The 14,175-nt window shown below is 41.1% G+C and overlaps 1 protein-coding gene across 1 annotated transcript; it reads right to left on the bottom strand.

Moving 5' to 3' along the window:
• Nucleotides 1–1,098: 1,098 nt before the first annotated feature.
• LOC129121651 (alpha-1-antitrypsin-like) lies at nt 1,099–5,495 on the bottom strand. The gene is made up of 4 exons (XM_054635041.2): nt 4,847–5,495; nt 3,645–3,915; nt 1,868–2,015; nt 1,099–1,287 (listed from the first exon to the last, which is right to left on the bottom strand). Exons 1-4 carry the CDS (start codon nt 5,493–5,495, stop codon nt 1,099–1,101), a joined length of 1,257 nt encoding a protein of 418 aa, XP_054491016.2.
• Between the last annotated feature and the right edge of the window lie 8,680 nt (nt 5,496–14,175).

The following is a 14,175-nucleotide window of genomic DNA, read 5'->3' on the forward strand; positions in this document are numbered from 1 at the left end:
TAATAAAATCACACTTGCTCTTAATTTCACAGCAAGCACACAAGAACTTGCTGAAGTTGTGTTGGCTTCCCAAACCTTTGACTGCTCCCAGCATCATTGGCAATGACATGACACCATTTCATTTCTTCCCAAACCCCACAACTTTAGGGAAAACAGAGCCGATTGTACTCCCTCTGATACCAGGTGCCAAGGCAAGTCCATTGAAGGTGGTTCCCAGCCAGCCTTCAAGCTGCCCTATGTTCTACCTACGTGCCTGGCACCCCCACCTGGGTCAGATGATTTGCTTATTGCATGCTCCTGACTTACATCTTTGTCTGTTAAAGGACAAAAGCATTTGAAAGATCTCTAATTTCCCAGAGTCTCCTTTTAGGTTTTCCACAAATCTCTGCCGACAGTATGCTTGAGTAATTGCCATCCAAATACCTCACCTTCCCATTCAGCTACACCCTCCTCCTCACCACTGATGGATACATATGTGAGGAGCCAGTAACTCCATCTAAATCTGTCAAATTGGTAACATGTGGGGAAAATCAGATTCAAGGCAGATTTGATCCTCCTGCTCTCTTGTAAGCTGCAAGAAACTCAGGAAGATTTGCTGCTAGATTGATACTAAGAAAGATAAAAGGTTTCTGGTACAGAAGGCTGTTGAAGGCCGCTTTTCACATTCCCAGTGCTGAATCTATTAGGAGCTTCAGCTTTCTGTGACCCTGCAATGTTGATCCAACTTTTCCCATCTCAGATTTACTTATGGTAAATTGCAACCACTTCTGCTTTGTTTGCAAGGATGTTCATAATTTTACCTGTGACTACCTCGTATTAAGCAGGAGTCTTCCATTATAATATAAACATTTCTTTCCAAATGCTGGCAAAGCTTAGGTCTTTCAGTCAGGTAAAAAAGGCATTATTTTCTAGCTGAATTTAAAACAATTTCTTCCTTCCTCTTCAGCAAGTGTCAATACCAACAGTTTTTGATGATGACATAAAATAAAAACTGTTACTAACAAAGAACCATATATGAGCTGGTACAAATGGAAATAAATCATGTAATGCATTTTCACATCTTTAATTAGTAGTAGCAAACAAAATTCACATGTCACTTCAACTAGTTGGGTTAACTATTTTTCCTATGAAGAGTGTACTGTTTGTATCTCTGTCAAAAATCAGCATGAGGAAGGGATGGCTGAATTCAATGATTGGAGGAAGAGACATTGGCATTATTTCAACAGCAGTTGCTGCTGCTGCCTCAGTGCCTTTCTCATCAACATCCAGAGAAGCCTTGTGGACAACCTAGGAAAAAGGAAAATAGAGTCACTCTGGGCAGTCAACAGCCTCTTGAGAAATTAATCAGAGTCCTTTTAAAGCAGCCTTGCTTTGGGGGATCCATTGAGAACTGAGTAGAGGCAGAAGAGCTCTATTGTTGTGGTCATGGCTGCTTAAATGAGGGTTAGAATGGAGCTATGGAGATCTCCTAAAAAAAGTCCAAAGTACTGGATGAAGGATAGAGGCTCCACCTGTAATTCTGTGTCTGTGCCTCCAAAACTGGGTCTCCAGGGTGAGAAGGACAGGTTGTGCTGTGCCTGGGAGCATTAGTGGTTTTCCTTGAGGAGTCAGGGGTTGATGCTCCTCCCATGTTTCAGATACTGCCCAAAAAATTTTGGCCAATACTATTCTTGGTAAAAAACAGACATGCAGGAATCCAATCTGATCTCCAGTGTCACCAAGAGCCAATCTCCTTTTCTAAGCTTGCAGGCTGAGGCCTGGGTGACCCAGCTGCAGGCAAGGTGGGAAGCTGGGAGCTGTAGATACCTGGTGTTGCTGGATGCTGCTACCACTTATGGATTTTCCTGCATGAATGGAAAATACTTACTTTGGAAACCTTCAGATCTGGGGTGCCAGTGATGCCAGAGAGATCTGCCTGGTTGGTGAACACATCCACAATTCCCATCTTCCTAAGGGTGTTACTTATTTCATAGCTCCCAGAAATAGAAAATTTGGGGAAATACAAGTTCATAGATCTGTTAGATAGAGGAGAAACACAAAGTGTGGTGAGAAGGATTTCTCAGCAATATAAAGGATGGTGAGAAATCTGTTTAATTCCCATGAGCATCAAATCCCAGGGGTTTGGACCCTGAATGTACAGTGAGCACCAATTCAATTGCTGGTGCTTCTCATGGTGATAGAAGCACTATCATACTTAATAATAAAAATAGCAATCATAATAGTATTTATCTGGTGTTTTTTTCAGGAAATCTGAGAGCACTCTGCCAAGTAGAACAGTAGCAAGAGCCCCTCTTTACAGGCAGAGACAAAGGATAGCCCATGATGCTCAGGAAGGTGGACAGCTGAAGGGAAGTCCTGACAAAGTCTGCCTGGGGAGAAGTGTGGCAAATCCCAGCATTTCAAATCAAATCAGTATTTTTGGCATAACTGGGGCATTTGGCATGGCCCCAGGGAAAGGTCTGCTGCCTGCACATTTGGATTCCATGTCCTCTAATTGTCTTCCTCCTGTGGGCTGGCCATGATCAAGTTTGCCTTTGAGTGTGAGCTGTCTGCAGGCAGCTCCTGCTCAGTATGATTTATCTTGGGTTTCTTTTCACACCCTGTCCAGGGGTCCTCAGTCACCCACAGCAGTGATTACCCTTTAGGTAGCTCAAGTCTTTTGCTGCTTTGCAACAAAACAGCAAAACAGAAATTGCCATTTGGTTCTCACAGTTTCTCCCATGGAGAACTTATTCCTATATTCATCCTCAATGACCTTGCACGACAAATTCATTTAGATAAGGGTTTTTCTGATATTGCAGCTGAGAATGATACATTCTAATTTTGATATTTGAGGTATCACATTATTAGCTCATATTCAGTTTGCTATCCATTATGTTTTTACTAACTGCTGGTATTTCTGTGATGATGCACTGAGATAGATGGGTGTGAACTGCACAGCCTTATTAATTGTGAATTAGGGCAGAGCTTGGTAAATTAAGCATATATTAACTTGATATTACTCATCTACTGTTGCTAAGATCTCTCCCAGACAAACAAGGCTGTAAAATGCATTAGCTGATGTTGGTGTCAATGGTTGAAGCTAACAGAAACTCATTAGATATTTATAGTTTCAAAACAAAATGCCAGAAAATCAGGACATCCACAATTAATCACTTGCCTGTTCTAACAACAACTGAATGCTGCAAGATAATTGTATAGGACATATCATGCCTGTAAGCACTACTACAAACTGTGTAAGTTATGGTTTATTTAAGGTTCATACTTATGCCTGAGTCACAGTGTATCAGTGACATAAGAGAGGAAAAACACACTAGCTGAAATCTCAGTATAGAAGATTTGACTTAAAATTGCAACCATTCCTTTCAGTCCATGGAGTATTTTAGAAACACTAGTCTAGGCTTGCTATTCCTTAGGTAGGAATAGGATGGTCTCTGCTTTGGTTGGGAGAGCAGCAAGTCACTCATCCACCGACAAAAGAATAGTTAAATACCAACCAGATGGAAGATTTTTACAACTAGGGCATATGAGCCAAAAATAACCCACTCAGTTCCCAGAATCACCACAATCACAGTGTTTGCATTCCCCAAAAAGAAGAAATACTACAAATTAGGTGCCACTGCAGCTGACTGGCAGAAGATTACCTCTGGAAGAGATGGTCTGACCATTTCTGGATGGTTTCCTTGTCCAGAGTTTGCTCTAAACTCTTCATTTCCCCTTTTGCAGGCAGAACCAGAAATGCAGTAGCACTGCCATTATAATGCAGCCGTACCACAGTGCATGACAGCTCCTCATCAAAGTAGAAGTCAAATCTGCCCATCTGGTTCATCATGGGGACTTTCACAGTTGTTTCAGCATCCACAAAGAACTCCCTTTCTTCAGTATGCTCTGGTTTGAAAGGCTTTTCCCAGCTGCCTGATACAGAGAAGGAGAATTTAACTGAATATCCAATGTTTTATCTCATCATAGTCTAAGTTTTTTATAGCTAGTAATATTTACCTGTTTCTCCATGCATTAAATACTGAATTTTCAAATGTGACACTTTAGAATGTGTATCACAGTAATGCAAGGATCTTTTACCTGTTCAAAAAAGTGCATTGTATTCCACTTTCAATTTATAATTCAGATGCCAGTAATGAAATAATTAGATGGGGTTTTTTGTACCTACCACAGCTTTTCTGTTCAGGAGATCTTTGTGGGCTTTCTGTAAATATCATCTGTGTACTCATATACTGCATGCAATAATTTCTACTGACTTTAATCATATTTGTAGATAAAATATTGTAGGATCTCATATCTGACTGGTGTTATGTTGGGCTTAAGGGCACATCTAACCCACATCAGAAATGCACATTGTTTCTGCTTTGTTCCTTAAAATGTTCCCCCCTATTCGTCACTAGCTTCTCCCATATATAAATGTTAATGTGCCTGTATAAAGGACTCTGATAGGGAGAAAAAAAGGAGTATGTAGTAAATTAGGCTATTGAATCATGCATAATTTAAAAAGAGGCATGAGGTCCTATATAAGTCTCAGTGCCTTCACTGAAAATGAGAAGAATATGGGACAATTGGAGTTACAGTTAAACCCAGCTTGGAAGGCTGTGGCTTGGAACAGAGCTCCTGGAGCTGTCACAGAGAGAAACAAGACTGTGTGGCCTCCAGTTGCCTGCCCATTACCTGCCTCCTGTTACCCCTCCACCACCTCCACTGTGCCATTAGGGGATCTTCTGGCCTTCAGCAAGGAGCATTGGAAATTTTCCCCAGACCAGTTTTTAGTTGAGGTAGGCGACATTAGGGTTGTTGATAAGAATGAATAGGGAGAATGTGAACCCTAGAGGAGACTTACCTTTAAAGAAAACAAAGCTAGCCAGAAGCATTACAGTTTGTGGGTCCATGTCCTTGACCAAATTAGCAATTTTCCCATGTGTTTTCTTCTCTATATAATCATTGATCTGCTTTTCAGCTTCTGTGGGTTTGGTAAAGTCAGTTGTAAAGGCATCCAGCTGATACAGAGCCTTGGCATCATCTGAAAACTTTTTTAGGAGTTTCAGCTTCTCTGTTACAAAGATGGCATTCCCCATGTTGAGCTGGACTCCACCCTCAGGATGGTTCAGCATGTGGATTAGGTTGTGGAAGCCTTCATGTATCTCCTTCTCCTGAATCTCTGTAAGGTTGAAGGCGAGTCCTTCCAGGATCTGAGACTTTGTGGCTGATCTAGCCCCAAGGGCCAGCATTGCAAATGCAGTGGAGATGCTCACAGGAGAGAAGAAAATGTTCTTATTTGGTGCCTCCTGTGCAACCTCCCTAAAAAACTGGAATGCAAAGTCAGCATTGTTTGGCACAAGTCTGAGGCAAGCCATCGCTTCACCTCCATGATGTATGTGGTGTTTAGGGTCATTTGGGTCATGTCCATTGTGGTCACTGGGTGGGAGCTGACTGTGGGCAGCAGTGTGAAACCCAGCCAGCAGCAAACTTAGGTAGAATGTGGTCTTCATGTTCTTGTATTAAAATCCTACAGAAAAAAAAAAAAAGGACATGATGTTACTGAGGTAAGTAATTAATTAAGTAGAAAGAGTTATTCTCTCATTACCACTGAATCAAAAAGTCTTATCTCTTTCTTTTGTCCTCAGTTTCCATGATCTCCAATTCTTGCCAGATTTTTTTTTTTAAAATTTTCCCAGGCCTCCTGGCAAGTCTCTGCCAACTCTTTCTGCCACCCCCACCCTAAATACCTGCAAAGACAAAATTCAGCATGGATTAGTTGAATACACAGCACCCTCAGCAGGCTGGAGAATGGAGCATATCCCATCACAAAACACCTCTTGGCTAATTGCTGAAAGGCTGTGGTGCAACTCTGCTTTTGACATTAATGGTCTGAATAATTTATTAAAATTTCATCTTAGAAGAGGTCTGGTGTCTTGTGAGTTAGGGGAGAAAGAGGAAATTCATGCAAGTGAGCAGCAATCAGTAGCTACCTGGAAACAGAATCTGAGCAAACAGGCAGGCAGGAGATCTTTAAATAAACTTTTGGTCAGGCTGATAAGGTGTCCTATTTAAAAAAAGGACAAATAATGGGGGCTGTTCTTCAGTAGCAAACCAGATATAAGCACCTACCTCTCTAAGGAATAGGTGGGTTTTTTTCTGAATAGAAATAATGTAATGTTTTAAATAAGAACCTGAAATAACATGCTGTCTCTTACACAAAACTGTTGGAGTGGGTTCATTTTCAGCACAGCAGAAGTAATCAATGCCATTTACAAAGAACAAGGCTTTATTTTTATCAGCTGTTCCACTGGTGAAAGGGTGAAGGGATTATCAATGTGTTACACTTGGCTGTGGTAGCCACGTTTCATTGCAGAGCTGACACTCTGTACTCCATAAGCTCTTAAAAAGAGACCTTGGAAATGGGGTATGAATGTCCCAATAGGCCTCATTTCTGAGGAGGAATCTAGGGCAAAGAAATGGTGCAAGAGTTGCACAGGGTTTGAGGAGATAATGAGCCAGATTTGCTAAAATTGTGCACAGAGAGACATATTACACCAATTGCACCTTTCATCTCTGGCATGACTCAACTTGAGAGCCTCGTCAAAAAGTGCTATGCTTATGGTCCTGCTTTCTCTACATCATCAGAGGGTGCAATTTGTATTAGTAGTTGAATATCCACTTACAGATAGACTCATGAGAAAAACAAAACATTTTCAAGCTATAATCAAACATTTATATGTTTGTTATAAGTAATTTTAAAAAGAAGGCCTATTTGCAATAACAGCATTACTGACAAGTGTAAGAACTGTAATGGTTGGGTTCTTGGTAGCAACATTTTCAATTACTGTACACAGTAGTTTTAAGTTATAGTTTGGTCTCTTCTGATTTTGACATTGAAATAATTCTTGATGTATCTAGATACTTGTAACTCAACACAAGAGCTCCAGTTCTGAGTTTTAAGAACTATTATCAGTGAGCCAGTGTATTAGTCAGACTGTGAAGACAAATCAACTCCCAAACAAAAGCATCAGAACTAAGCCTAATCTATTTCCACATACCCAGCAGGCTGATTCAGAAGCTGCCTGTGGATAAATTATTTACTATGTACTATTTACTCAGCTGCAGTCATAATTTGTTAAGAAGAACATGAATACCAAAAAAGAGAAACATTTCATTTTAAACATAAGTTGCCACCTGTTCTCTATCTCATCACATTTAATATTTATTACAAAATATGACACCTGATAGTTTGGCTTTTCTATTTGCCTCAAAATGCCAATTCTATTTATTTGGAATGCAAAGCAGAAAGGGATTTTAACTGGCTTGACCTCAAAATTATGGTGAAAGGATACATAATAGTTTTGCTGTAAGGATTCTGTAAAATATTAATTACAGTTTCTGAAGGCAATTTTCCTTATCCTGATATATTTTTCTCTATGTAGTTACAACATGTTCACATTTTGTAGTTAATTTATGTACTTTCATGGAATTAATTTCATTTTATTACAGTTCTGAATTCACAGATAATTAAATACAATCTGAATCATCCATCTGTTACTCAGTACTGGCCAATCACAAACAGTCAAGACTCATGAGTCAGACCTCACAAAAATCTTGATAATGGTTAGTTTTAAAGGCATAAGATTATAAAAGACTTAGCAGCTGTGATTTGTAGAGGTCTTGTTTTGTTGTTTAAGCTTTCAAGATACAAATGGTCCTCTTCATTAGTCCCTGTTTTGAAACCTAAAGGTACTTTTATAATAAGATTTGCACTTTCTCAACCTTCAGAATATGATTGTGGCTTGTTATTTCATATTTGATACTTACTATTTCATTGCATGTTATTGTGGCTTCTGGGTTAGCAAGTGATCAACCACTGACAAATTGACAACAGACACCATTTCAGGAGGAAACTGAAGATGCAGATTCTCATATGGTCTTAAAGACTGATGGATTTTCCTATGGAGCATAGTTGCTAATGATTTATTAAAAAGCAAAGGGCTGAGAACCTGTGCGGTAAAGCCTTTAGGAAATTTCCAGACAGGAGGAGTTAAGTTTGCAGAAAGCTCTTTAAGACCTTTACTTCTATAATTTCCAAAAAAAAAAAAAACAAACCACAAAACAGTTTATCCATCAACATGGCAGTAGGAGTGAAAAGCACTTCAATTCTAGTTCCAAATCTAGTCTGACTTGTTGAATAGCCTGGAAGGAAACACATTAACTTCTGCCTCTTTTCTTTGTGTGTGTTACACAAGGACAGTTTATTTGTGGTGTTCAAGAATAGGTGTCTTCAAAGAAGAGCTTTCAATCAAACCAGACAATGATACAAGAGCATGCCAGCACTTGGAAGACAGTGTTTGCAGCAATTTATCTGTAATAGACTTGGTGATAACATTTGCTGAATATATTACCTCTTCCCTAGCACAATATGCCCTACTGTGCAACTCAGAAAGAAAACGGAGAACACTGGGAATAGCTAAAGTTGCCTTAGAATAATTCTACCAGAAAACCTGGGAGTGGGCTGGACTCAGTTTTCTGACTGACAGAACTTGCTTCTTTATGGATATAGGTATTTTGTCCATTTTAGGGCTGATTTCTTTCTCTATGATTGAAGAGATTCTGGAGACAACTTTCTGCCTTTAGAGTCCCATGTAATATTCCAGGAAATGAATATTCATCCCATACTACTCCCATAGGGGGTCCTCACTGATAATCTCATTTTAGGCAACATGAAAATTTGCACTACTCAAAAACATATGAAGGCATAACTAGAAAAGCTGTTTGCTCACCAGATGGTGCTGCTTCCCTCCTGATTGTTTCTGAAGAAGGAAATCTGAGAAATTTGTTTCCTGAAAGCACTGTGGGGGCACCAGGCACATCAAGTTACAGCACCACAACCACCAGTGGTGTCTGCTGAACTAAATATCAGCTATTTAGAGACTTGTAAAAAGAATCACCTAAGCACACAAAAATCACAAAAGAAAGACTTGACTAGCCATACCTGGGTCTGAGACCATGACCTCAGAAGCCTGGCTAGGCTTTTGAGGTGATGAAGCTTCATAGGTCCAGGCTTTATAGGTCCAGGGCCACCTATTCAAAGGAGCACCACAAACTCACCTGTGCCTTCCTGGCTGGCCAGAAAGCTCTGCTTATTTAATCATATGCACCTGAACAGGTTCAGGGCCTGTTCCAAATGATCATCTAGACAATCACTTCTCTTGTCATTCAGAGTTTTGATACCTCTATGCCTGAGCCCCTGAGGAGATTGCAAACACAAGCCAAGGCTATTGCACTGTTCAAAGAATCCAACCACTGTGAATATTTCATTAAAAGTAATTCCTTTTGCAGCAGAAATGTGGAAACCTAGTTGCCTAGTTTACATTATCCTTTAGAAATGCATGTGACTGTTCATTCCCTGGGCTGTTTTGTGTTTTTTCTATCTTCTGTGAGCCAGCTTAGCATTGGAGAACTCACCCAGAAAGTGGCATCACTCACCTCCAAGACTCCTTTTACCTGGAAACAGGTGAACATAAGCTCTCACTCTTCTACCAGGCCACCATGAGTGTTTGCTGTTGAACCAGAGTCACTGCACACACTCAGGGATGAAGCATCACTGACTCCAAGAGAATAAAAAAGTAGACAAAAAAGTGCAGTGGTTAGGATAGAGGGGATTTTCTTCTCTCTGCAAGAACAGATCAGACCAGGTTCTCAGTTTCTACATTCCAGTGTACACCTAACCACAGACTGGTTTCTGGCTCATTAAAAATGTTGACCTCCCTGTGATCTTCTGAACATGTGAAAAATCACCAGTTTCTCCACTTCCCTCTCAATGGGCCTGATGATTACCTCAATGATGTCTCATCTAAAACAGAAGTAGACAATAGATGCACCATTCCCTAAGCAATGGTATTTCTTGTAGACCTTCAGTATAAAAATCACCAGAATTACTTAAAAATAAGCATCAATATATTTAAAAAAGTTCTAAGCACCCATCTTCAGACTTTTAATGAATCAGGGCCTATTTCTAGCAGGAGGTACATCAAGGAAAGTCCCCCTTTTAGGATTCCTTGGCTCCAGGAATTGCTTGCTTTCTGACAAGACACTTTGCTCTGCTTTTAGATTCTCAATCCTTCCTCCAGTGACCTGACAATGTGTGGGCAACTCATTCCCTCGGTTGTGATGCCTATGTCCTTTATATCCAGGTGCCACAATAAAAACCTCATTATATAGGACAGATGTCAGTATAAGATACAACCCTAGAACAGATTTAAAATTGATTGCCTTCAACAAGAGGAGACACTTTTAAAGTCTCTATAGGAAGCAAAAAAATCACTACTTACAGCAGCTCCCTAGGATCCTGCTTTCTTCACCAGGACTACTCTGCAGCTCCCTCCCTTATTTATACAGTTGAATAGCATTATGAAAGCAAAACGTCCTCTAGAAAACATTAACCAGGACAGACAAGTGTTATTACTTTAGGAATGGTGCAGAGTAAACAGTGAAGACAATTTTTCTGGGCAGGCACTTGATTTTTGCTGTATATGCATGGCCAGACCTGGCCTTTTCTTACAACAGTCCTAAGAGTTGCCTGCATTTCTACACATCCTCCTAATGGGAATCTAGCTACTCACTCTGGGAAATGCTTCATGTGCATCATTAACTTCTGTAAACTGCATGAGTTCATACAGAAGAAGTAACTGAAGTGAGTGAAATGAAACATATACATAATACTAGACATGAACCTAAGGAAAAGACAGCTGTGGATGCATGCTGCTGCCAGATCTCAATTTAGTATTTTTCAGTGAGGTATTTTGCTTCCTCTATACTGGACTTTTAATAGTTTTTATTTGGCATATTTGTTTTAAATGATACACTATTACTTAATTACCTACATTGCCATTAATAGGGGCCAATTTCTGGGGACATCCCTTTAAAGTTAAGGCTGCAGCACTGTTGTTTGTAGTGGCTGGGGGTTGCTGTAGGGATGAGATGTGCATCCAGGACCCCGTGGCACTCAGCACACCTCAGCCAGAGTGGTGTCACTGGATGCCTCATGCAGCAATGGATTGAAGGACAAACTGTTGTACTCACAGTGTGGGCTGGCACAAAGTGCAAGCACTGCCAAAAGGCAGACAGGGAAGGGCAGGCAGCACACCAGAGCCTGCTCTCACACAGAGCTGGACCCTATGGCCAGGCCACCTGTGTTATACATGACCCCCTGTGAGGGTGTGCCCCTGCAGCAGCCACAGGGGCTGTGCTAATGTGGGTATGACTGAGGGCCTGGAAAACTCACAGGCCCCAGTGAACACCTTCCATCCTGGAGGATCATCCCCTTAGGAGGCAGGGGATTCAAGGAGGAAAGATGCTATACATCATAGAATCATTTAGGTTGGTAAATAAATCCAACACCATCCAGTCCAACCATTAATCCAGCACTGAGAACTCCATACTAAACCTTGTAGTTAAGGACCAGATCTACACATCTGTTAAATACCTCCAAGGATGGTAATGCCACCACTTCCCTGGGCAGCCTGTTCCAGTGTTCATAATCCTTTTGGTGAAGAAATTTTTTTGAATATCCAATCTGAATGTGTCCTAGCACAACTTGAGGCCATTTCCTCTTTTTCTGTCACTTGTTACTTGAGAGAAGAGACCAACACCCACCTTGATGCAACTTCCTTTCAGGTAGTTCTGGAGAGTGATTAGGTCTTCCCTGAGCCTCCTTTTCCCCAGCATAAACAACCCTAACTCCTCCAGCTGCTCCTCCTAAAACTTGTGCTCCAGACCCTTCACCAGCTCTGTTGCCTTTCTCTGGACACGCTGAAGCACCTCAATGTCCTTCTTGTAAAGAAAATGCATTTTCTTGTAGTGCATGTTAAAGAAGGAATCTTTCAGAAAGAAAAGCTTTACAATTACAGGATAAATGTTTTGGAAGAATTTTTCTCTGGGCCATTCCTCAGGGGTTAGCAATGGATGGAAGCATTTCTTCTCCTCTCTTTTCCAGCCTGTATGCCTGCACATGTGAAACTACCAGTAGGTACAGCATGGAAGGTTCTGTGCATTTAGGGCTGTTGGAGCTTCTGCAAATCCTTTCCCTCGTGGCTTCTGCCTCTTACCTGTGCAAAGGTAAGCACAATAGTTCAGTAGAAGTTTTGATCCAGACTGCTAGCAAATGTTTGAATTGTTTACAGACTGAAAAAAGCAGCAAGGCACATGCAGCCCGTTTTTCTGTAAACAAATGAACAATAGCTTCTCAGCTTACAGAAGCTACCTAAAACATATTCAGACTGAAGATGAGTAACAAAAGTTCAGCTATGAGTAAAGCTACCAAAGGGAAAAAAAAAAAAAAAATGGAGGAAAACCAAATCAACTTAATATGACTTTATTTAAGAGCAATTTATTCTTGCAATTGGAAGTACCATTCACCTGCTGAAATTTGTGTGGGAGTGCAAGAGGGAAAATGAAGTAAATAAAATCTAATCTATATCAATCCCCAATGTTATATCCAATGTGATAGCTATTTTCTTTTTCCTCATCTATATAACAGTTTCATCCAATCATGTAAGCCATCCTGAAATCTGCTGAGACTCTTTTTCAATATTTTATATCAGAATATGTTGCATAGGAACTTGTAGCTCTCTTTTTATGCAGGCAGTAGGATTAGATAGGCACTGCTGTGGCATTCTGAAAGACAGCAATCCTTCAGTTTGGTCCTCTTGGTCTGCAATATTAGGTGTCATTACTTTGAACCCTAAGTTACTCTGGAGTTTTTAAAGTATTATTATTATTGAAAGATCTTAATAATACTGTATCATTTTTTAGTGAATTAACAACATTAACAGGAGTCATCCAGTATGAATTCCCTTGAAATCAGGTTGACTGTAGTCCAAAAAGAATTAATTATGTAAATTAGAAGAACTGTATGCTTGCTTCTCTAGTAGAGAAACACTTTCATATTTTTAAAATATTTGACTAATTTCCCTAAAAGCTATTTTAAAACACAATGGGTTGTTGCTGTTCTGCTGATGCCCTCTGGAGTACAGAGAGCACAGAGTCCCTCCTACGAGAGTTCTGAGAGTAAATGTCAGCGTGGAGCTGGTGAAAGCTGCATCCCACTCTCCCCTTCCAGGCTAGATTTAATTTGTGGAGCTCTGTGTTTCAGGAGGAAAGGCAATCTGAGTGGTTACATGAAACAGGTCAGTAGTGACCTGCTGGAGCAGGTGCTAATACAGATCAGGTGCAATTGTGCCAAGTGCCTTCTCCAGTGCTTCCAAGTGAGAATACAGCAGACCTTCACCTTCAAATTCCTTCTTCTTTGCTTTCATGTTGGGCATTGGTCTTGCCCCCTGCCAGCCCCGCAGAGTAGGTCTGGGCTCACTCCAAGGGGGAATGTCTTGCTCAGACAAGAATTCCAGCTCCAATGAGGGAAGGCACATGTGGTACTGTCCCCTGAGCCCCTGCAGTGAGTCCCTTCCCTTATTGCCAGTCCAGCATCAGTTCCTTTCTGCAATGCAGTCAAGACATTCTGGGTCCTGAGGAGAGTTATGTTCTATCACTTCCAAAATCCAGCTTGGAGTCTGATTCCTTCTCTTAGGCTGGGGTGCACAGTTGCTCTACCCTGACCAAAGTACAGGATGCTGCTGCCAGAGATGTGTCATCCCCCTGCATCCATGCCATCTCTCCAGGATGGCTGATGGTCTCTGGGAGCCCAGGACAAGTGGGGAGAGGCTGGAGGAACAGATCTTTTCCAGCCTGGAGAAGAGAAGGCTAAGGGAGAGACTGCACTTGCTGTCCTCTCCTACATAATGGACTATGCTAGAGAGCAGATGGAGCCAGAGGTGCTCAGTGGTAGAAGCAAGTTGTGGGATGCAGGCTGTAGCAAGCGAAACACCAATGAGATCTATGAAAAGGAGTGTTTACAGGGAGGTGAAATACAAGGACACATCTCTGTGTGAGGCCATGAAACTGCTGTCCTTGAAGACATCCAAAACCTGCTGGACATGGCCCTGAGCAACCTGAGCTAGATTCCAGGCTGGTGCTGCTGTGAGCAGGTGGTGGGATTGGATGACCTTCCAACATTGGAGATACCTTCCAACATAAATCATTCTACTTTTCTAACAAGAAATTACTCTGAAGCCATGATCTCAGGAGTCCCTGTCTCCACATACACTTCAGGTTTTCATTTCATCC

The sequence above is a fragment of the Agelaius phoeniceus genome, chromosome 6 (genome assembly GCF_051311805.1).
Source record: "Agelaius phoeniceus isolate bAgePho1 chromosome 6, bAgePho1.hap1, whole genome shotgun sequence".
Lineage (NCBI taxonomy): Eukaryota > Metazoa > Chordata > Aves > Passeriformes > Icteridae > Agelaius > Agelaius phoeniceus.

Bases quoted from the DNA above. Each gene is read 5' to 3' on its own strand.
- LOC129121651 (XM_054635041.2), bottom strand. From the start codon at position 5,495: ATGAAGACCACATTCTACCTAAGTTTGCTGCTGGCTGGGTTTCACACT. The intron at 3,916-4,846 runs GTAAGTCTCCTC...TCTCTGTATCAG, and splicing joins TAGCTTTGTTTTCTTTAAAG to GCAGCTGGGAAAAGCCTTTC. The intron at 1,288-1,867 runs GTAAGTATTTTC...CCTTTTTCCTAG, and splicing joins CAGATCTGAAGGTTTCCAAA to GTTGTCCACAAGGCTTCTCT.